The 24,468-nt window shown below is 47.2% G+C and overlaps 1 protein-coding gene across 1 annotated transcript; it reads left to right on the forward strand.

Annotated features, from left to right (window-relative positions):
- Positions 1 to 2: 2 nt before the first annotated feature.
- On the forward strand, positions 3 to 16,906 carry LG15H17orf100 (linkage group 15 C17orf100 homolog). Its single transcript, XM_074320310.1, has 3 exons — positions 3 to 1,037; positions 5,746 to 5,873; positions 15,672 to 16,906. The coding sequence occupies exon 1, from the start codon at positions 326 to 328 to the stop codon at positions 722 to 724; it is 399 nt and encodes a 132-aa protein (XP_074176411.1). The 5' UTR covers positions 3 to 325; the 3' UTR covers positions 725 to 1,037; positions 5,746 to 5,873; positions 15,672 to 16,906.
- The last annotated feature ends 7,562 nt before the right edge of the window (positions 16,907 to 24,468 follow it).

The raw sequence follows: 24,468 nt of genomic DNA on the forward strand, positions 1-24,468 counted from the left end.
GAGGCTCCGCCCATCTCTGGCCGGCCTGGGTTCAGTCCCGGCTCCGCCCTCGCAGGCTCCCGGCGGGCGGGGACGAGATGCTGTGGCCAAAGAAGCGCTTGTGAGCAGGGCCCCGCCTTTGGAAGGGAGAGTCCAGCCTCCTTGGAACTCCTGTGCGTTCACGTCGTCGTGTCGGGGCACTTTCCTCCACCCTTGTGTCCGCGATGACATAACACGCCATTGTGACGTCATCCCTTACCCTGTGACGTAACCCAGAGGCTAGACAGCGTGGTACATTGGGCTGTGGGGGCTCCCGAGGCCTATTTGGCCCCGTTACACCGGTAGAATGGCCTCACCCCTTCGGGGGAAGCCTGCTTCGCCCCAGGTGAAGACCACTCGCTGCAAAGAGACGTCGACCCACCGCGTGGAGACCTCGTCCCACCGCGTGGAGACCTCGTCCCACCGCGTGGAGACTTCCTCCCGGCAGGTGCGCACGTCCTCCCGGCAGGTGGAGACCTCCCAGCGCCGCAGTGAAGGGTCTTCCCTGTCCGCCTCTGGGAAGCGGTTCCCTCACGTCCTGGAGGTGTCCTCCCAGCACGTGGAAATCTCCTCGCAGCGCACGGAAACGTCCTCCCGCCACGTCAGGGCCTCGTCCCGGCGGGTAGAGACATCTGTGCATCGCGTGGAGAGCCCGAGCCGGCCGGACAAGCCGGCAGCCAGCCAGAATGTAAAAATGGCCAGATGAAATGCTTCCGAGGCGTCATGAAAAGCCATGGCCCTCAACCAGGACGGAATTGCCTCCAGTTTGCAGCCACCCAGCTGCCAGGTGAACCGACCATCTTTGATTTCATGGAAACAGCCCCATAAATCAATGTAAGCAGCAGCCAAGCTACTGTATCCGGACTCAGCCAACATCTATTGACCATGCTGCACCTTGGACCATCCTACCTCTGATCCAGGCAGCTATTGTAACTTGAAGCCAGCACAAAAGGTTTTCAGGCCCATGATACTGTATACATTGAGTTGATGGACAAAGAGGCTGTTTGAACCTCAGCCAGGTGAGTTTGAGATTCATAGTCCCTGAACAACCACTGCTTCAAACCTAGGCACAGGGAGCAAACTGAAATGATAACCAGTGGAATGACTATACGGCTGCTAAAAACTTGAGGGGCAAGGAACAGACTTTCATTAATTAATTAATTGGCCTTTGTTTATGTTTCAAAATGAGCATTTTCTTTATACTAAGCTCTGTACATGGTACCCCCAGCCACACACTTTTTAAAATAGGTCAAGTGTAGTTAAAAATGAAAGTCAACAACATCAACAATCAAGAATAATCTTAAAGGGGAAACTTGACCTAAAATTTGAGGAGCTGGAACGGAGGAATATTTATTGAGTACCTACTCTATCCCAGATGCTATTCTAGCACTTGGGCTATGGCAGTGAACAAGGGAGACAGAGACCGGCTCTTGAGGAGCTTACACTCCGGTGAAGAGGCAGACAACAAATGACAAAATGACAGTTTTCTATTCTGATTAACACTATAAAGGAAATAAATGAGTAATGGGATAGAGAATGGAGGTAAGGAGTTTCTTTGGGTAGGGTGATCAGGGATAGCCTTGCTGACGAAGTATCATTTGAGCTGAGATTTGTGTGAGTCAAGAGTGGGCCATGCAAAGATCTAGGAAGAGTGCATTCTAGGCAGAGGGAACAGCACGTGCAAAGAGTGGATGGGAGCAAGCTTGGAATGTTCAAGAAAAGAAAGAAGATCAGTGTGGCTGGAGCTTAGTGAGGGACAGCATGGTATGGGAGAGAGGATGTGAGAGAAGTAGGCAGGGGCCAGTTCAGAGACATGTTGTAAGCCACGGTAAGGGGCTTGGGTTTTATTCTAAGGTCAATGGAAAGACATTGGAAGGTTTTCCGCTGGGGAGTGACATGATGCAATTTATATTCTCAAAATATCCTGGCTTCTGTGTGTAGGATGTAGGACCATGGTTCTCCACTATGGGTGGTTTTGCCCCCTGGCAATGTCTAGAGACATTTTTGCTTGTCACAACTTGGTGGCGGGGTGGGAGGAAGGTTTGTGACTGGCATCTGGTAGTTGGAGACTAGGCATGCTGCTAAACATCTTATAGTTCACAAGACAGCACACCCCCCTCTCCCCGCCACACACACACCAAACAATTACTTAGCCCAAAATGTCAATAGTTTGAGATTGAGAAACCCTGATGGAGGGGCCAAGGGAGGAAACGAGAGCTAGTTAGGAATCGAACGCCATGGTCTCGTAAGAAATGACAGTGGCTCATATTGGAGTTGTAGAAGTGGAGCTAGAGAAAAGAAGGCAGATTAGGGATGGGTTTAGAGGCAGAGCTGACATGACCAATGAATATGGAGGTGAGGGAAAGAGGAATAGAAGAATCAAGGATGACTTCTGAGTTTTGGCTTGAGCAGTTTGGTATATGGTGGTGGTATGGCCATTTATAAGAAACACTAGGAGGAGACCAGGTTTCGGAAGGAAAATCAGTTGTTTTGACCATGCTGAGTTTGAGATGCCTGTACAATACCCAAATAGAGACACTGAGTGGCAGTTCAATGCAAGAAACTGACTACTGTGAGAGAGGTGAGGATTGGAAATGAAAATGTGGGGCCATCAATACATAGATGATATTTAAAGCCATGGGACTGAGGGACTACCATCTGCCAATCTGTCTCACTCATTCTGTGCTGCATAAATGAATTTGAGATCTTGTCCTTGAGGGAGACCAGCTGGCTGAACACATCTTCCCTCCGTCTCATCCCCACAGGGCCTGGCTTGACCTACCTAATGTTTCTTTGCCTGTAGTCATCTGGTAGCCACCAATACGTGAGAAAGTTTGCACTAAAATGTTAGATGTTTCAGAGAACTTGACTTTCACAGTAAACTTTTCACTGCTCCTGGGAAGAAGGTCTCAAAACAAAGGTTCGAAAGTTCAAGTTTTGGGGTGTTTTTTTGGGGGGGCGGGGGTGCATGGATATTAATGTGTGTCCTAGCCCTAGGTTCTTATGGGATGGCTGAAGAACGACTGAACTGATCTATGACAGTGGTTCTCAACTGGGGGCAGTTTTGCCTTGCAGCGGACACTTGGCAATGTCTGAAGATATTTTTGTCACAACTGTAGGTGTTGGATGCTACTGGCATCTAGTGGGTAGAGGCCAGAGATGCCGCTAAACATCCTACAATGCATAGGTTATCCCCTACCCAGCCCCTGACAACAAGGAATCACTGGGTCCAAAATGTCAGTAGTACCAAGGCTGAAAACCTTGAAGCTTCTAGCAGCTTAGAAAGCTGAAGCATGGTCCATTGGGGGGAACACCCCACTAGTAATAGCAGGATTATGCTATGGGCCAGGTTTAGAGGTAGCAACCTCTGTCAAATGTCAGGACAGGAGCTCTCAGAGGAGAGGAATGTGTTGCTTTTTGAGGAGACCTTACATCTCTGTTTTCAATAATTTGTGTGATATTTACCCCAGGAGGAAACCAGTCCCATCTAGCGGCATGTAAATGACCTTGATTCTGTGGGACCTCATTGTGAGGTAGAGTGCTTGCTGTTTCCAGGCGCTGTGCTAAGTCCATACCCACATTTCTTCATTTAATTACAGGAGAGAGTGCACTGGGTTGCCCAGTACAATAGGGGCTCAGGCCAGCGGAATGAACGTTACAGAACCCCAGAGGCTACCTTCATGGTTCCACCTCATAAAACTTCCGCTAGAAACTAATAATTAGACTTTGGAATTTGGGTCTTTGGTGAGCTTACTAATTCTTTTTAACATAATAGACCGTGTGCATTATATACAAACTCTCTCTTCACCAGTGTTTTTTAAATGAACAAAGTCGTTGCTTTTCTTTGACAATGTTCATTGTTGTCTTTATTACAAAAGTGGTATGTGCTTAATGTCACAAATGAAATAATTCAAAGGTGTGTAAAGAAAAATTTAGTAACTTGTCATCATTCCATTTCCATCCTCTGGAAATAATGTCAGCAACTTGGAATATATCCTTCTAGACTTTTCTGCATTTACTACTTCGATCCCCCTTCTTCGTACCTGTAAGACTGGTTGGCGGGTTACTGTGAAAAAGCCAAACACTGGGTGTCTAGATGGTTTTGAAGGATATAAGATTCTGGTAGCTTCTTTTTGTTATCCTTGATTCAGAAGAAGGATTTTGCCCAGTACAATTTCATTTATCCCTGTTTCAAAACTGAAATCCAAAAAGGAATACACAGAGCAAGAAAGTGTCCAAAAAAAGGATGTGACAAGATATTTGCTGTACACACTGTTTTACACATCAGATCCTACAGTGTTAAAATGATCACGTGTTAAAGAAGCTTGTATCTGTCGTAACTTTTAATGTACCTGCTGCATGTTATAAGTGTCTGCTGCTCATACATGTGTCAGCACCCTCCCCACACTGTCTGCTTCTGGAAGCTCCAAAGGAGCTTGGTGCTGCTGTATCTGTGACATGGGATATGATGCCATATACGCATGCACAATAAAGAGCAAACAATGATGCTATGCCTCCATTGCCAGCCACGAACGCCCGTAATGGCCCCACCTGCTTATCCCTTGGATTTGTTGAGCTAAGAAACAGCTGTGGTGTGCCTTCCGTTGTTGCCAGTCGGGTTAGGTTGAAAAATAAGTACAAGTCAGCACCTGTCATTTTCTTCATAATCCATCCGCTCATTTATATGTAAGCTGAGGGCAGCTTACAAAATGCATCACATATATTTGTTGCCAGTTGTATTGAAAATACTTGAAAAGAAAGAATGCTGTTAATAGGATAATCTTTCCCTGTCGCGTCCAGCGCAACACAGGCAGTGAGAGAACGAGAAGGGGCCGCGAAGGGTTAAGAAAGAAACAGAAATCAAGAAAGTTTTGAAATAGGGGCCAAGGGTCTCACAGCCTCAAAGGACTGAGAGCCCCGAATCGGGCCGCCTTGTGGCTTTTATTGATGCACATACAAGGAAGTAGCATTGTTTTTTCTACGGTCTGTGAGTCTCATACACCACACCAGGAAGCTGGTTCAAACCAATCACCCTTGCCTGCCGAAAGTCCTGTGATGTATTAGTAATTGTTGTTTGTACCTCCCCAGGGGACAAATCCTTTATGCTGAAACTTGCTGAGATGGAGAACTGATGTTATCACATCTAGAATCACTTCCCAAGCAGGTTGTGGGAAGGAATATAGCCATAGAGGCAGAAGCTCTCCTTAGCCGGGGGATGGTGGGGGGCTGTGCCCACCTCTATCAACCCCGTGAGTTTTCCTGATGGTCCCTATGCGACTGTGCCTGGCTTAGGTCATTCCTCCCGTGAGGAGTCTTACCCGTTATTGGCTAGCCAGCCATCCTTTGGGGCCAAACAGGGAGGCATAATGTGTAAGCACAAAGGTGAAGCAAAGTCCCTGAAAGGATCCGTCTCACAGACTCTTCTTTCTTTAGGGATAGGCACGAGGGGACAGACGGGCAGGCTGCTGCGTGACATTTCCCCAGATCACACAAGCCATGGGGAGAATTAAGAGCCCAACCAGTGAGGTTTAGGCTCAAGTCCTCACGTAGACCTTCCAGGATTCCTGGTGCTGCATCCTCGCTGTTGCTTCCATCCCAGTACGGCTAGTACGACTACCCCAGCCCCGGATACCCAGCTTCTGCAGAGTTCCGCACGCTTATATGGGTTCCACATGCTATTAGGCTAGAGAAAGAATTCACAGCTTAAAACTTTTTCTTTCAAAACAGTTGATCTTCATGATACAGATGGAAAAACTGAAGTCCATAGAAGCCAAAAGTAACTTACCAAGAGCAAAGGTTCTTGCAACCACTATTTACTGCCTCCCAGGATGGTTTCTTTTAATAGCCCAAGAAAGGTATGTATAGTGCCCTTAAGTTCAATTTACAGTTAGCATAGTAGATAATACTTAATAGAAAAGGAAGAAAGAAATAACTTTTATATGCAATTGTTTAGAGCACTGATTCCTGTGAGGCTCCAAAAACATCTCATTACTACAGAGGATGCCAAAAAAATGTATACACATTTTAAGAAAGCAAAAAAAAAAAAACTGTTAAAATGATAATACTCAATATATAGCAATAACAAAAGATGACTACTAGTCACAATTGACTTCTGCAATTACAAGAGGTGCTCAAAGTGGTTACCATCAGCGTGATTTTAATACAGTTTTTCTTTTTTTGTTTGTTTTTGTTTTTTGTTTTTTTTTAATTTATTGGGGTGACAATTGTTAGTAAAATTTTACATAGATTTCAGGTGTACAATTCTGTATTACATCATCTATAAATCCCATTGTGTGTTCACCACCCAGAGTCAGTTCTCCTTCCATCACCATATATTTGATCCCCCTTACCCTCATCTCCCACCCCCCACCCCCCTTACCCTCTGTAACCACTAAACTATTGTCAATACAGTTTTTCTCAAAATGTGTATACATTTATTTGGTACCCTCTGTATTTTGAAGCTCTGTTATTAGATGCATAAACCTTTAGCATCATCATGTCTGCTTGATAAATTGGCCTCTTTATCATTAATAAATTACCTTCTTTAGCCCTGATAATACTCTTTGCTGCGAAATCTGTTTTATTTGATGTTAACATAGCTGCCCCAGCTTTCTTTGGATTATTAAGATGGTGCACCTTGTTCTACACTTTTACTTTCAACCTATTTGTATCTTTATATCTAGAATGGATCTATTGTATCATATAGTTGGTGGTTTTTTTAATCCAACTTAATAATTTCTGCTAATATGGGAATGTTTTGACAATTTATATTTTCTGCAACTATTGATATGGTTGGATTTAAATCTACCATCTAGCTGTTTGTTTTCTGTTTGTTCCCTCTGGTCATTGGTCCCCTTTTTTCCTTTTTCCTTTTGTATTAGTATTTTTAATTATTCCATTTCATCTCCTTTGTTGGCTGTTACTCTTTCATTTTATATTAGTAGTCTCATTAGGATTTATAGTATACATTTTTAACTTCTCATATTCTACCTTCACTTGATGTATAGTGTAAGAACCTTACAACAGTGTATTTCCATTTTTCCTGGCCTTTTTGCTATTATTGTGATACATTTTACTTGTATGTATGTTATAAACCCCACAGTACACTGGTAACATATTTGCTTTAAACAGTTGATTAGCTATTAAAGAAATTTAAATAATAACTTTTTAAAACTCTTTATATTTCCTCGCACAGTTAGCATTTTGGTGCTCTTTATATCTTTATGCAGATCCAGACTTCCGTCTAGTAGCATTTTCCTTCTACTTAAGGGACTTCTTTAATCATTTTTTTCTAGTGGAGGTTTGCTGGCGATGAATTCTTTCCATTTTCGTATGTCCAAAAAAGTCTAGATTTTGCCCTCTTTTTTTATATATGTTTTTCCTGGGTAAAGAATTCTTATTTTCTTTTTCTTTAATAGTGTTATTTCACTGCATTCTGATTTGCATTATTTTCAACTAAAAACCTTGCTCTGTCCTGCTAGTCTTTGTGCCTCTGTACAAAGACTTCTCTATGACTTTTAATGTGTCTTCATTATCATTAGTTTTAAGCAATTGGATTATGAGGTGCCTTTAGGTAGTTTTCCTCATGTTTCTTGTACTTGGCGTTCATTGTGTTTTTTGGATCTGTGGTTTTATAGTTTTCATCAAGTTTAGAAATTGGCTCTTATTTCTTGAAATATTTTTTCTGCCACACTATCCTCATGGATTCCAATTAAAAGTACATTAGGCCATTTAATGCTGTCCCACAGTTCATTGATTCTATTCTTTTCTTTTTAGTCTCTTGTTTTCTCTGTATTTCACTGGATAATGTCTATTGCTATGTCTTTTAAATTCACTAATCTTTTATCTTGCTATGTCTTTTAAATTCACTAATCTTTAATCTGTAATAAATACGATCCAGTAGTTTTTGTTTGTTTGTTTGTTTGTTTGTTTTCAGTTATCTCAAACAGAATGGTAAATTCAATGCCTGTTACTCCACCCTGGCAGGAAGCTGCCTCTTTAATGAATATGTTTCATTGGACATTAACTTTACAATTTGATCTTTAGATAACAGAATAGTCAGGTGTATCTGTGACTGAAAATGGAATTGTAGACCAGAGATGGATAGTGTAACTGTCTCCCGGAGAGGGGATACAATGATTGTTGGGACTTTGTGTCCCCTTTGGGGGGAGATGGTAATAACATCTTTCTTTCTGCGAAGCATAGTTGCATTGTGTTAGAAACAACTTTTTTTTTCTTGTGTGGAAGTTCGTTAGCCAATATAATGGGCTGTGGCAGTTGTGTTTGTCCCTTGACTCCAAATCCTGCTTCTATATTCCACTTTGTGGCTGATGCTGGAACTCCACAAACCGCATTTCTGTGCGCCCCCCCCCCCCCCCCGCCCACATTGCTCTCTGCCAATAAGGGGCACTAGAGGGCGCCATCTGGGCCGGAGGGGCGGACCTTCCTGTCTGCTTTCTGTGATTCCTGCCTCGGGAGCCTCCTGCCGGCAGCACTTCACCTGGCAGCAGCTGAATCCACCTGCAATTTTCTGATATTTGAAGAACTGGCTCTCCTGTCGCCCACTTCAGAACACTAGTACTGGCTGGCTGACGACACCCCTTCTCTGACATATGAGTTTCAGGTCTCTGGGGTTCCTCCTCTAAGTTCTTCAGTTTTAATAACTCCATTCTCTTCCTTTTCCTGTCTACCAGTGCGTCGGGCACCCTCCTACATGCTTATTACCTTCGTTTTCTGAGATTGCCTGTTCTTATTCTTTGCTCATTTTTCTTTTTTCTTGTCTTTTTCTTTTTGATGTTTATGCGTCCTTTCAATATTCTGAATACAAATTCTCGTTTGCGTTGCAAACATAGTCTCAAAGTTAGTGCCTCCCTCCCTTTTTAAAGTTTTCTTTTTTTTTTTTAAGTTTCAAAAGATAGTTCCAGGAGTGCTAGTCTGATGGTTTTTAAGCTTCCAGTCAAAACCATTAAAGACTGATGAAATCAATTTAGTGGGTCACAGTCAGCATTGTTAAAAAACAGAGTAGAACAGAAAATATCAGAGTGCATCACACCCTTAAGGAATGAATGGAGGAAAGGAAGGGAAAAGCTTCAGGCCATTTAGTTATAACCCACTGTCAACACTGTTTTTATTACAATCTCATAGCAAGGGCATAGACTTCTACCGGGACAATTCAACAAGTATCTGTTAATACGGATATTGAATAGGAAAAGACAATGGTTAGATAACCACTGTTAGACTGGATACAAGGGGAAAAGTGCTGGTTATGGATTATTAGATTTATTGAAAGACAACTGAAGGCTGTTGGGTGCCCCCCAAAGTTGACATTAGCTGAGTTCATAAGACAGCTGGGTTCACAGAGGTCTTATTCCCATGAAAATGCATCAGAAAATTGCTTAAGCATTTTATCAGAAATATAGTTGATTCTTAAGAAGAGGTTTGTAGATTATATTCTCTAAATGTCCCTGATCCATCCCAAGTATGGGACAGTATTTTCTTTTACAGTATAAAGGTATGTTTCATGAACACTATTTCAGAACATGTGTATTCCAGCTTGACGTAAGCTTTATTTATTTATTTTTTCACTGTGCACCACTGTCAAAGGGGTTTGGAAAATGCTGTGCTGTTCTTTAGAGCTGAGGTCTGATCAAAGCCTTGGGAATTTCAGGGGTCGTGAAGCCTGCCCTTCTCTGCAGGAAACCTCTATATCTTTACAGACACCTAGGGGGGGATTCTCCTAGATGTCTTCACAAACTTACCTTCTTATCTGTTTGATTCAGAGGGCTGATCAGAGCATTGTCCATCGGAGAGCTCATATCACCTGATAGTGACATTTCATTGGTAAAAGTGCCCTAGTGTTAAAATAAAATCTTTGAAAATCATCAATCTAGTCTAATCCCTTTGTTTTACTTAATGCGGAAACTAAAGCCCAGAGTGAGAACAGCTTGTCAATCACACAGTCCTCTAGTGGCACTGCCCCCACCGGTCCATCAGGATAGCAAAGATTTCCGCCCCGGAAACATGCGTTTAGTTGGCAGTGGCCTGAACACATTCCCCCAAGGAAAGAGGGTTTACGTAGTGAAATTGCTGTTTAGTGTGTCTTCATTGATCCGATTCCTTTACCAGACCCAAGCCCGCTTCATCCATTAGGCACAATAGGCTATAAACGTAGGAACTAGGAACTTTTTAAAGGCCTATAAAAAAGGTTGAAGGCTTCAAATTACAAAAAGAGAAAAACAAAATTGAAATTAGTAAGTGCCAATTGGACAAGTGGTAATATTCATGCTATGATAGGGGTCAGGCTCTCCAAAGATGAGGATGTCTAAAACCTATGAAGGTCTTCAAATGACTCTGCCAAGGTAACTGTATGCTGATACCCGGGCTCTGCTGACATTTGGGGGTGGGGCTTCTCTCCGAATGTGGTTAAGACCAATAGTCTTAGCATATCGTTGGGCCAGGGACAGCCTAGAGATAGACTTCCTTTGTTTCCTTTTTCCCCTCCTGTGACAAGACAACACATTTCTTCCCAGGGACTGAGAAATTAGACCTCAGATAAGTGAATTCAGTTCTCTGGGCCTCACGACCCCCCCGCCCCCCACCCCAATATATTAATGTTGGGAGTCACTGTCCAAAAAAGTGGAAAAAAGTGTATATCTGAGGTCTCTTCCTACTACAGCCAACCCCCCCACAGCCAGTCAGTGACCACCTTTAAGTTTGTGCCATGACAGGGAGTGGACAGCAGGGGTCAGGCAATCCCTGCACGGCTGCAAAGGCTGATCCTTGGATGAGCAGAAACCTAGGGGAGTGCCAAGCAAGGCAGACGCCTGAAGTCAGGCCTGAGGTGACAGTTAACAGAAAACCCGGCTCCTTGGCCTGCAGGAGTGACAGCTTCTATGAGAGAGGCGCTCTCCAGATGGCTTTGCTGCAGCCACTTTCCATTCTCCATCCCCAGATTGGATTCTTCTCCCTGGACTTCCAAAACACCCTGGGGAGGGGGGTGGGGGGTGGATGCTTCAGGTGTCTTGTTTTTCTCAGACCAAGGTCCTATGATTCAGGATTGGGCCCACATGTTCATCTTGGAAAATCAAAGCATCTTCAGGTGACCTGCCCACATTGATTTAGGGAGGACTCTTGTGTTTCATAGTCCCCTCCAAAAGGAGCTTTGATACCTGAGAGCAGTGAACATGCATTGAGCACTCACTCTCCCCTTGACACTCTTCGAAGCACTCTATACTTTCTAACTCATGCATTCTTCACAGCTAGATGAGGTAGGTGGGGTCTCGGGGGCAGAGAGAAGTTAAGTGACTCACTCAGGGTACCAGCTAGGAGGAAGCGGAGCCAGGATGCAAACCCAGGCTGGCTCTTAACCACTTGTGCTCTTACCCACTAGGTTCTGTGGGTCCAAGAGGAATAGGTGTCTATTAGTCTAGTAGTGTATCTATTTCAAAGGATAGTGAAGGTGCAGTGTGTTCAGGAGAAATCCTGGAGACCATCAGAGGAGCAGGGGACATTCAAGCCCATGTCAGAAAGATAAGGTGAGCACGGCTTCTGTCTGCTATTTGAAGGGCTGTCGGTCAGAGGAAGCCTCAAGAGCAGAACTAGAATCAAAGGGTAAAAGTCTACAAGGAGATGCACAGGGGCTCAATAGGAGGAAGAATTTTTGAAATGTATTATAAGATCTACAGACAAACAGAAAGCCCAGCCCCATTGAAATCCCAACACTGCCATATCTGCGTTGTATCTCCAAGGAAAGCTTTTCTAATAGTTGAGCTAGTCCCATGATGAACTAGGCTGCCTGCCTGCCACCCAGTGGGGAGCACCGTCTCCCTGAGCAAGGACAGATGGAGGCCGGACAACCACTTGGGAAGAGATGCCTGTTGGAGAGGAGGGCCAGTCCCAGGAAACCTGAGGTTTGAGCGGGGCAAGAAGAGGAAAGAAGCCTTGCTCCCTTGCCTAAATCAACAAAAATGTCCCCTATTCCCAAACCGGACTCCCTTTTCCTCACACCACAGCACCCCTAAGCTGTGGTTCATCTTATCCTCTCCCAGGCTTCCTCAAAGAGCTGTCTGCCCGCATTGCTTAAAGTTCCCCAGCCTGAGAATCTTTCCCTCCCCTTGCAGCCCAGCTGCACCAAATCTGTCCTTCCCACTGTCTCTTCCTGCTTCTTCTCAGCCCCATCCTCCCTGACCCTTCTGTAGCATTTGACACTGGGAACCATCCTCTTCTCGACATCTTTCCTCCATGGGTGGTCCATGAGCCTGCACTCTGGCCCAGTCTCCTTTCACTACGTCCTACCCCCGCCGACCCCAAACCTGGCAAATGTCCGTGGGCCCCAGAATTCTTGCCCCAGCCTTCTTTGCTCATTTTGCTCACCCTACCCCAGCATTTCACAGTGCCAGCTGCTGCCTGCATGCTGCTGTCCGTCCCACCCAGACCTCTCTCCTGAGCAGCAGACACCAGGTGTTCATGGCCTGGACGCTTTTCCTTGATGGCCTAGATTCGTCTATTCAGTGTCCCAAACTGGCTCATCTGCCTCCTGTCCCCTCCGCCCCACCATGACTCACACCTCCACCTGCTGTTCCTCAGTGAAATGTCTGCCCACTTGCCTGGCAGAAATCACGGTTATCTTTGACTTCTTTCTCACAATTACCACCCCCATCCCGATACAAGTCGGTCCAGTGGGTCCATCTGCTTGGCCACTTGCAACCAACCCATGGGCATTGCCCTAGTTCAAAATCTTACTATCTCTCTGCCTGGTCTCCGTTCCTCTCTTCTGATCCATCTCCAAAATGTCACCAAAATTACATTTCTCCACCATGTCACCCTTTCCTCCCTTCCTCAAGCGTTTCCCATCTCCTGCTCCTCTCTCCACTATGCTTAGCCTGGCTTTCAGTTCTCTGGCATCATCTACCACAAGGCCCCTCTCGGCACTCTGCTCCAGCCACATCCTGCTCGTGCTCACTCCTGCACAGCACACTTCCCGTGACACTTGCAAGCTATGCTGGAACTCCAACAGCACTCCCTGCAAGAACGGGAGGAGGAGAGCATAGGAACGGGAGTGGGTGAAACAAAAGCTGTAAGGATGGCACACCAGGGGTCATTTGTCCATTGTCCTCGTCTGACCCAGAGGGCACTTTGGGTGAGGCTGTGGCATGTACCAGCACCCAGTCAAGCATATTAGTGTGCAGGGCCCAGATCCAGTCCCGAGACCTTTAACTCAAGGCAGGAGCCTGGCTGTGACGCAAAGCGTGCTGTAATTCCCTGGAGCCCAGGAGCCAGCATCATGAGCAAGCCTGGCTCCCTACTGCCTCTCTGCTCTCAGCTCCTACCACCCCTTCCTCACCCCTGAGTCCTTTTCCACCTTATTGGCCTTCATGCTAATCCTTAAATATGCCACGTTTATTCCTGCCCCAGGGCCTTTGCACTTTCCATGTGTGCTGCCTAGAATGCTCTTCCCCAGATTTTTTAATAGTTTGCCTCTTCACATCATTTAGATGTTAAATCAGATATTGATTCTACTGATTAAATACCTCCTCCTTCTCCCCTACCTTCGTCACTCTAATCCCCCAACCCTTATTTTATATTTCTCTAGTGTGAATTTATTTTATTGATCGCTTGTTTATTGTCTGTTTTCCCCACTGGAAGGGCAAGGACCTTGATTTGTTTGTCACTATATCCCCCAAAACCTATCACGGTACCCAGCACAGAGCAGGCGTGCAGTAAATGTTTGTGGTACAAGCAAATGAAGGAATGCATGAACGAATGGTCAAGATGAATTTCAGGACCTCAGCAGTTTGGATTCAGGCTGAGACCACCATTGCAGTTTCTGCATCAGTCTGGGCAAGATTGGCACTAAGCCAAGGTCATTGGCTAGGTCACAGGTGAGAAGCTGGGAGAGACCACGGTGGACTTTCGCACTTGCCTCTGGCCCTCTGATGTGCCTTCTGACAGGTAAAATCCTGCCTGTCCTCATGGCTGTGCTCCATTTCCACCTCCACCCCACCCTGAGCCCACTTCCTGGGTGTTCTCATTCCCCACCTCTGAAACTTCTTTTCACAGCACCCACATGATTGCTTCTTAAATTATTCTTTCTTGTTTTCCCGTGTCTCTTCCATGAGACTGAAAGCGCATCAAGGGCAGGAACTATGTAGAAAGCCTCTTTGCGTTCAGTAACTATTCATGGACCGAATGAACAAGATTAGGTTTGTCTGGACACTGGCATGGTCAGTGAATGTTCTCAGCCTCTGTAAGGCGGGGCCTCACCTGGCAGGAAGCAGGGCAGGCACAAGGGACGTGGCTTATCTGGAGCATCATTGGGGGCACATACGGAAAGCCAGACCGGCTTTGAATAAAGACAGGATTGTTTGGTGACACGTGCTCATTCCTGTACTACGTGGCCTTTTCCCCTGCTCCTCCTCGTCATTCATCCATGATTTACTGGGTTCTCACTCGTTGCTGGCTTCTGGGATGGCCACTCGGAGTGAGGGGAAGACAGAACTGGATGATTCAAGTTCAGAGTCAGAGCAGTGCCTCCGGGTGCCGGGGCAAGCCGGGCGGGGTGACCCCACGATTCCTCCTTCTCTTTTCATCAGTCTGTGCTAAATTGCCTTCACCCCGAGACGCTCCAGATGGAAGTCCAGACCTGAGTTGGCTTAAACAGATTGCTGTGCTTGCAAATAGCAAGACACTTCAGAGCCAGAAACACCACTTTATTCTTTTTCTTAAATGAGAACCCACTTCTACCATATCTGTTCTGGTTCGGCTCCTTGAGGCGTGACATGGCAGTGACACAGCCGGCATCCTCCAGACCCCCTGGGGCCACCAGAGTGAGCTGGCCAGGTGGGAAGGCTTGGCTGAGACTGTCTCCCCACCAGTCTGAGGTCTGCGGATTAGCCTTCTTGGTTAGAGAGCTCCAGACAGGGAGCGGCGGGCAGGACCCTGGGGAAGACAGACGTGTCTGTCTGGCCAGCGGGAGGCAAGGATCGCTGTTCACCCACGAGGGTGGGGCTCCTCGGGCATCCAGGCGGCTGTTTTACGTAATTATTAATTTTCGGACAGCTTTTTTTCCTGCTTATTTGCACATACCATAAGGATATGTTGTTATTGAGTCTTCACGTTCCCTATTCCTGGTGCCATCCTGTAGCATGTTGGACCTAACGGACAGCACTGCACTCGTCATCTTTTGTGTATAAACCTGTCATTTTTCTGTTGAATTATTTCTCTTTTCCCAGGAGTGGAATTACCACGTCAAAAGAGTTGAACGTTTTCATAGCCCTGGGGCTGTATTGCCCAATTTCGTCCTCAAAACAAACACTGTGCTAATTTCCAGGACTACTGGCAGTGTGTTTAAGCTGGTTTTACCACAACCTGGGCAGCAGGAGATGTTATCATTGTGTTAATGTGCGCTAATTTAGTAGGTGTAAAGTGGCAGTCAGGCTCCTGTAATATGCGCTTCCCTGATCGCAGCCAGGAGCAGCGTGTTCTAGGTGCTGGTCTCCTCCCTGGCGTTCCCTCTTGGTGATGGTCTGTCTCCCTGCAGGGCAGCACTGCATCTCAGTCTGTCTCTCGGTCTCCCTGCCTCTCTGTAAGGCTGTCTGGCCGTCTTGGTCTTTCAGCTTCTGATTCCTGTCTTTCTCTCGTTTCTAACTGGGCAGGCACGTGGCTGGCTCGTGCAGGTCCTGGACAGGCCCGGACAAGTTGCCGGCTACACCCAGACACTGCGGCCTGTAAGGGCTCCCTCCCCCGCTGAGCTGAGTGCAGACAGGGCCCTTACTTCCACATGGGGCGGCTCATCAGGAGCCCCTTTCATCTCTCCAGGTGGCCTCATCCCGGCTGACCTCCTGAGAAACGGTTCTCCAACGAAGTGTTCCAGGCTCTCCACCCTCAGGACAAATGGACTTGCCAGAGGGACCTGCGTGTCCCAGCAATTGGGCATGTGTGGTCTGACAAAGCCAGTGAATGGGGTCCCCAAAGTCCAGATGAGTAGAGAGCAGAGGGGTCTACACTGATGACAGCAGCTCAGCCTGTTTTCCTGCTCCAACCAGCCCCTTGCCTAAAGTGGCAGAAAGAGCTTATCTTCTTGGGTGGAAAACCCACTCGACCCAAGTGGGTAGGGGCACACCAACACTCCGTGGTGTGGCAGGGACAGGGTCACTGCTTCACTTCCAGCTGAAGGTTGGAAGGCATCGAAGGTTCTGGAGCACTTGGGAAATTTCAGAAAGACTTCAGAAAGGCAGCTGACCTCCAGGGAAGTCTGCGCGGATGCACTTGGGAGCCGCATGGGTGGTGAATTGCTGAGTCCAGACACTGGACCTGCTGCTGCTTGTCACTGAGGCAGGCGGGTCTTGAGAATTTGGGTTTCTGCTGTCGCCTCTCAGACCTTGTGAACAGTCCTAGCCCTTTACAGTCAGCGATCGGTAAAAGCCAGGTGGGAACTCAGACGTCAAGTTCTACCCTCTCATTTTATTTACCATTTTTAACACTCAGCTCTTTTAACAATTATTGTTATATAAGTGGTACATGCCCATTTGAAAATATTTGGAAAATACTGAAAACAATAAAGAGGAAAATATAATCCTATAAATTCACCAAAGATAACTGCTGTTACATTTCCATCTCAACTGTTTTCCTACGGTTGTGTATATTTTTATTAACGCTGAGATCATACAATATGGTATGTAATTTTGTATCTGCTTTATTCACTTCAAATTAGATTATAAGCATTTTCAACATAATGAAATGTTCTTCATCATCCCTTTTAACGATGACATAAGAGTGTTTTGAATGGACACAATGTAAATACTTCCTGTTCCCCAAATGCTGGGCATTTATGTTTTCAGTTTTTCAAGAGCATAAAAACACACAAAAGTAAATATTTTTTCAATATAAATCTTTGTCCACAATTTGATTTTTTCCCTTGGGTTAGATTCCTATTCATAGGGTATAAGCATGGTTTAAGACTTTATTATATGCATTTTCTGTTTTGCTTTCCAGGAGGTTGAACTAACACATGCCCCCTGACCACACCCAACTACACCAAGAATATATCATTTAAAAAGACATTTACTGATTTAAAGCAATGAGTCTATTGCTTCCTTCTAATAGGTAAACTGAGACTTGGTGAGGAAAAGGGACACACCTAGGGTCACTCTAGGAGTATGCCACCTCATTCCATCCTCACGACAACCTGGGGCAGCAGTGGAGGAGCTACAGCACACAGATGTGGTAACCTGCCCAGGCCCACACTCCGCTCGTAGGACGCGGGGCCTGAGTTGATCGCGCGCAGTCAGACCTCAGGGCCTTTGTCCTTCACCTCTGTCTTATAGCTGCTGCTCCCAGACAGGATGTGAAAGGTGGTCCGGGGGCCTGGCATGAAGGAACTTGGAGTTTGTATTTACCTTCTATAGACAGAAGGGCATCATGAATGGGTCCTTAAGTGCCAAGACTGTGTTGATACAAAGATGTCTCTGGTGGACTTGTGGTGGGGACGCTGGAGACAGGGAGACCAGTCGGGGAGATGCGACATGCAGATGATGTGAATAACGGAGAGAACTGCGCAGATGCACACACATGCATGCGTGTGTGTGTGTGTGGTTGTAGTTGTGTGTGTGGTTGTGTGTGTGTGTGTGGTTGTGTGTGTGTGGTTGTGTGTGTGTGGTTGTGTGTGTGTGTGTGTGTGTGTGGGGTTGTGTGTGTGTGTGTGGTTGTGTGTGTGTGTGTGTGTGTGGTTGTGGGATGTGGGCAGCCGGGAACATTAGGGGTCTGGGGAGGCCTCCCACCATGTCCTTTTCCCTGGGCCAAGGGTCATTTTTATCTGCTACACGTCAGGCAAAACTCCTGCCAACTGCCAAAGACTCCACCTCAAATCCAGCAAATAAGAGAGAGGACAGTATGGATTACGTTATATTTAAAACAAGCCCACACAATGCCTGTAATTTTTTATTCTGACTCCATAATTATAGCTCAAGACCGGTCAGATCATAGTTATCCCCACACCGACCTGCTGTTGGGACACATTGAATTAAAGGCCTTGCTGCTGCTCAAGATTCTATTTTGGATGCGGCGCACTGGCAGGTAACAGGCCTCTCACAAGGCCCGTCTTGTTGGAGCCCCTCCCAGCGCAGCCTGCATGGAGACCAAGTCAGCACTGGGCTTTCGAGAAGACCACTGATGCTTGTGAGCAATTAGGACGCTACCGCTTTGCCCTCCTGAGCCTGGGGCCGGGAGAGCTGATGGGCACATCATCCTCAGAGCAGGCCAGACTCGCTCGATCAGGCCCATCTCAGAGCCTCTGCACTCAGAAGACGTGTGAATGTTGCTCTCCCCAACTAACCGGCATCCTGGAGTCAGGTGGGCCAAGCGCTGGCTGTTGGGCGTAGTTGTCACAGACAGGCTGGCATTGCCCAAAGGGGCCTCATCCAGAAACGAGGAGTGAAAGACAAAGGAGCACGAAGGAGCCAGGCTTGCACAGACGGCCCCCGTGACTAACCCGGCCTGGGCCAATGTAGCCCCCTGCCCCCCACCCCCGTGGACACTGGGCTGCACCCTTCCCTGTGCTGGGATCCAGCAGAGAACCCCACCCCTCAGTCCCACAAAGATGCCCCTGCCAGAGCAAGCGTGGGACGGGGCCCCTGCTCATAGCTCTGGAGTACCCCTGCCCCTTCCTCCACGTGGCTCTCCCACACCTCATCCCGCCTCCTGAGAGCCCCACAGGGGAGCTATAACAGCTCCCATTTATCAATAAACTGCAGGAGACCCTTCACATGCATCCTCTCATTCACTCATATCACCCTGCCAAGTAGGTGTGACTCGTGTTATCATGATTTCCACTTCCGGCGTGAGCAAATGGAGCTCAGAGAGGTGAAGTATGGGGTTGAAGGCCACCCAGCTCATACATGAAGGAGTGGGAGCTAGAACCCACTTGTCCAAAGGTGCCCAGGGCCTACAGCTCATCCACAGACAACTGGCCTGAAACCACCAGTCCCACTCCTGGCATCTGCTTGGTGGGCCCATGCCTGTGGGCAACTTGCTAAGCACTTGGCCTATGAAAGCCCAACCCCAGTACCTATCAGCTCAACCCCACTGCTTCAACTCCCCAGGACAAACCAGCCAGCTTCCCGTGCACACCCTTGCTCTCACGTCCCCACAGAGAATGGATGGTCCCCTCCTCTGGCCTCTGATGCATCTTGCACACACTTCCGTTTTAACATTTAAGACGGTGTCACCATTCACATGACTCTCCTAGTAAACTTCTCAGGACCTATGTCCTGTCTCTGTTACTAGTTTGGCACCTGGCACTTACCATGTTTCCCTGAAAATAAGACCTAGCCAGACAATCAGCTCTAATGCATCTTTTGGAGCAAAAATTAATATAAGACCAGTCTAATATAATAATATAATATAATATAATATAATATAATATAATATAATATAATATAATATAAATACCCGGTCTTATTTTACTATAACACCCGGTCTTATATAATGTAATAATATAATACTGGGTCTTATATTAATTTTTGCTCTAAAAGACACATTAGAGCTGATGGTCCGGCTAGGTCTTATTTTCGGGAAAACACGGTAGGTCCTTAACTGTTTGTTCCAAGAAAAAAGGAGACTCTGGAAAAGTTGTATTCATCCATGGAAACTCCGCTTACAATAGACCCTGGGAGCCTTTCCTGATTGACCCAGACTGAGTTAACCCTGTCCCCTCCGAACAATCTGTAGGAGGATTGTTTACACCCTGGAGGGCAGGACAGGACCAGATTCTTCCCCGTGACCCCATCTGTCAGCGCAGACCAAACACCCAACTGCAGTCAGTAACTGTAGAATTGAATTGCTCTTGGCTTCAGAAACCCAGACCAAGGGCACCCGTGCCCAGAACCAGCCAGTTGCCCTGGTCACTAAGCTGAAACCACCACAGGCTGGCATGCCAGGAGTGTTTGCTGAGGAAGGGAACACTGAAACAAATCCTAACTTTGAAAAAGGAACACACCCAATAGGTGTTCTATTTATATGAAAATCAGCTCCATTTTTAGGTAGCTGTCCTCCCACTTCACCTCCCCAAGGTGTGCCCTGCCCTCCCACGGGTCCCCTCCACACCCCACCCGGTAATCATGGCCCTACCTGCTCCCATCCCCTGCCCTGTTTGCTCTCTGGGGTTTCCCTTGATTGCAGGGTGTGTTTCCAGATGCCCGTCTCATGCCTGGCCCCAGACTCCCTCCCTCCCTCCCTAACCTGCCCTTCTAATCCCAGAGTTTCCAAAGAGCGGGTCAGAGTCAGGGCCCTTGGGCCCAGGTTGGGGAAGGCAGGGCAGGGAGTCATTCAGTGACTGGATGACCCCTTCGCTGAGCCAGAGCAGGGCAGATTGGCGCTGGGTGCACAGGAGCCAGGCCCTGCTCCTCCCAGGTCTCTGTCAAGCCAGCAGGACCCCGCTCCCTAGTTCAGACAAAATTTGGGGTCCACATGGTGCAGTGAACAGAATGGGGCTTTGGAGTCAGGCTCAGGGTCCTGGGGCTGGCTCCAGCACAGCTGCCAGCATTTAGACAACTCATCCACCTCCCTAACCTCTCCCAGCCTCCCTGCACCCCTGGCTAACGGAGACACCTGCTGTGCTGTCTGCTGAGCGTCACTCCATGATGCAGGGATAGCACAAGGCCAGCCACTCTGGCAGCGGGACCATGTGTGAAACCCCGCAGAGTAAGGCATTCGGAGTGGAGAGCAGCAGTTCCATGCTTCCTGTGTGCTCACCAAGTATCAAGCTCCAGGCCACCCAGCCCTGGTTAGTGAGCCCCTTCTCTAGTTTCACAACTCACGCTCCCCTCCTCCATCAGCTCCCTTGTCCCAGAGTCCACTGGGGCCTAAAAGAGCACCCGCTGTTTGGCAAGGCCAACAGGCGGAGGGGCGCCAGGGGACCCTCCATATCCTGGCAGCTCCCTCTAGCCTGGAATCAGATTCTAGGAAGAGACCAGGGCAAGCCCGAGGTGGGGGCTGGGCCTCAGCGTCCTGGGAAACTTCTGAGCCTCCCTCACAGCTCAGCACTCAGGCAGGCACCCAACTAACCACAGCGGTGGTTTTCAGAGAGCCAGGCCTCCCACCGCAGGGACAGTAAACTGAGAAGCACTGTAGCTATAAATGTGAAGTGGCGAACCACGGGACACTGCCACAGCCCCCCAAGGGCCTGCCTCCCAGCCTCTCTGCAGGCTGCAGGGCCCCTGGCCAAGCCTCTGAAACAGCCCAGACCTGCCTTCCAGGTCTCCCAGCTCTGGGCTCTGAGCAGGGCCGCTGGGAGCCCCCCAACAGAGGTCCCAGGCAGAATGTAAAGCAGGACACTACACAGCACTTTGTACACCAACAGCCACTGCCTGTGATCTCACCTCGCGGGCGTAGCTCATTGTATGTTGACTTACCCAAGCGGAGACGGCCCCATAATCTCTTTGCAGTTCCGTGTTTCTAAGGGTCTTATTCCTTCCCTGGGTGGCACTAGATCACCATTTCAAACTTACCCAGAGGCTGCATAGAGCACAGTCAGGGTGACCACGGGGTGGAGGACCTCACGTGGTCCTGACAGCCATCTTCACGGCCGACACGGAGACACCGGGGAGCAGCACCCAGGGCTGATGAGATCAGAGCAGCCCCCTTCCCAAAGTGCCCGATGTGTGGCCCGCCCAGAGTTCTCAGAACCTCAGAAGGGTTATTGTGCCCATTTCACAGGCAAGGAGCCTATGGGACAGAGCCAGGAGTGCAGTTTCCAGACTCTCGCCCTCACCTGGAAAGGTGCTCCCTCGGGTAGTAAATGGCCATCAACTGTGATTGGATGGCCATCAGCTGTGACTAGTTGGGCGTCAGCTGTAACCAGTGAGCCATTGGCCACTAATATAACTGCTGTGGCTACACTAGCAGCAAATGGGGGCTAGCAAGAGGATAGTGGCTGAGCTAGCAAGAGCGGATTGCAGTTAGCAAGTGGGGTTGGTTGGCAGAGAGAAGTGTACAGCGGGTTGCAGATCCTGTGGCTCCTGCTTTCTGTGTCTCCAACCCAGCTGCCAGCAAGACTATAGCAATATGACTCCCCTATCTGTGGCTCTGTGGGTGTTCCTTTTTGGCCTCACCATATCCTGCGTTCCTGTGCAGGGAATGGGAGCTGAGTCCTTGCATGACAGGGCCACACCCAGGGAGGAGGGTCCAGACCTGAGCTGTGCCTCGGGTCTCCCCACCACTCCCACAGTTCAAGCCTTGGCAGGAGTCCATTGCAGGGTGAGGAGCAGGGGCCCATCGGGAAGGGTCAGAGGAAATGGAGGCATGGCAGGACACTCATTCTCCATCTTCTCAGACCCTGCCAAGGAAACGTCTCTCTTCCGACAACCTACTCCACTAAACAGACTGGACCCCGGCACAGGCCCTTACCATCAGGCTAGGGAACTGGCCGTGAAACATACAGTCACCCCAGCTTGTCACCTGTCCCACAAGAGAGCTCATAGATGAGCATTTGGTTCTCTGCAGAGGCCTCACAGCGAGACTGTCCTCAGCAGTGTCTCTTCAATGTTTCATGGCTAGAGCCCCTCAGGGAGAAGGGTGGGGATGGTCGCCTAGGAAGCACCATCAACCAAGGCCACAGCCCCCCTAGGAGACTGAGGAAGAGCTCTGGGATGGGTGATGGAAAGCAGAGGGCCTCCAGACATCACCGCAGCCCCAGAGTCACCCTGCCAGGGAAGTCCCTGGGGCCTGGCATCCTGCTGGCAGCGCATTCCCCAGCCCTGTGAGTCAGGCAGTTTCATTCCCCAAGTCTACTTATAGAAAAAGTAAAAATCAGGCTGGGCAAATGGTTCCTACCAAAAAAAAAAAAATTAGAATTCCTTATTTGTAAGAAATTTTAAAACTTTACAGGAAGACATAAAAGAAAGCTTTACTATAAGGAGAAACACCGTTTTATTGTATAGATAAACATTGTAAAGATGTCATCTGTCACCTAACCCAATCTACAAATCCATTCTGACTCATTCATTCAATATTTATTGAGCACCTACTATGTACCAGGTGTGTTCTAAGCACAGGGGATATAGAGTGAACGACACAGATAAAAATCTCTGCCTTCGTTGGACTTACACTCTTAAAGATGGAGGAGAGACAAAGAACTAAAGGAGTAAATTCTATAGTATATTAAAATGAAAGGTATAATAGAGAAAAATCAGGGACAGTATAGAGAGTGGGGAGGGGGTGGGGGGTTTATAATTTAAAACAGGCTGAGAAGTAACATTCGAGCAGGGATTTAAAGGAGATGAGGGAGCAGGAGTGTCCTTTGCCTGCTCTAGGAACATTAAGGAGAGCAGTGTCACAAGATGAGAGTGAGTCCATGGTTTCTCAGACATGTGGCAATGCCTAGAGACATCTTTCATTGTCACAACTGGGGGTGGGGGGACGCCATTGGCATCTGGTGACTAGAAGTCAAGATGCTGCTGAATATCCCACAGTGCAACAAACAGCTCCCTACAACAAAGAATTATTTGGTCCAGTTGCCAATAATGCTGAGGTCAAGAAATCTGGGAGAGAAGAAAACAGTAGCAAACAGTAGTAGGAGAGCTGGCCAGAGAGGTAAATGCCACCCAGGTTTTTCTTGAATCTAGAGAAGCTGATTCAGAAATTCTTATGGAAAAATATGTGAGAATAGCTCGGAGGAAATATTAAAAAGAGTAAACAGTAACTAGCTTCACCAGATCTTAACATATACTATAAATGACTAATTCCCTTAATATATAAAGAGTCAGTACAAACAAATAAGAAAAGGCCTTTAAAAACATCTCAAAAAATGAGAAAAAGACAGGGAGTTTACAAAAAGAGATACACAAGTGGATTATAAATATGTGGGGAAATGTTCGATGTTCTTTGCAATTTAATGAAAATGAAAATCATGAGATAGCATTTTTCAACTATCAGATCAGCAAAGATTAAGAAATTTGATTACGCAGAGTTGTTAGGGGTGTGTGAGAGTAAGGTCTCATGCACAGCTCTTGAGACTACATATTGGCATTGCCTCTTTGAAAAGCAATTTGGCAATATCTGTCCCATATTTAAATACACATACCCCTGATCCAGCATGCCATTCCAAGAAAGTATTCTCGTCACATAGGTGCACAAAGATTTAAGTACAGGCGTGTTTATTACAGTATTAGCAAAAGACTGGAAACAACCTAAATGTCCATCAATAGGGCACTTGCTTATTATACTGTATACACTTACAGTGAAATGCCATGCAGCTCTTAAAAAGACTGAGGCTTACTCCTAGGCATACATTCAAGAAAAATGAAAACATATGTCCACAAAAACAGAACTTTATAACAGCTTTATTCATAATGGCCCCAAACTGGAACAACCCAAATGTCTGTCAAAGGAGAGTAAATGAATTGTGGCATATTCATACAATGGAACACTCCTTAGCAACAATAATAAAAGGAATGC

Source organism: Rhinolophus sinicus, linkage group LG15 (genome assembly GCF_036562045.2).
Source record: "Rhinolophus sinicus isolate RSC01 linkage group LG15, ASM3656204v1, whole genome shotgun sequence".
Classification (NCBI taxonomy): domain Eukaryota; kingdom Metazoa; phylum Chordata; class Mammalia; order Chiroptera; family Rhinolophidae; genus Rhinolophus; species Rhinolophus sinicus.

Coding starts and splice junctions, on each gene's coding strand:
- LG15H17orf100 (XM_074320310.1), top strand. CDS start 326: ATGGCCTCACCCCTTCGGGGGAAGCCTGCTTCGCCCCAGGTGAAGACC.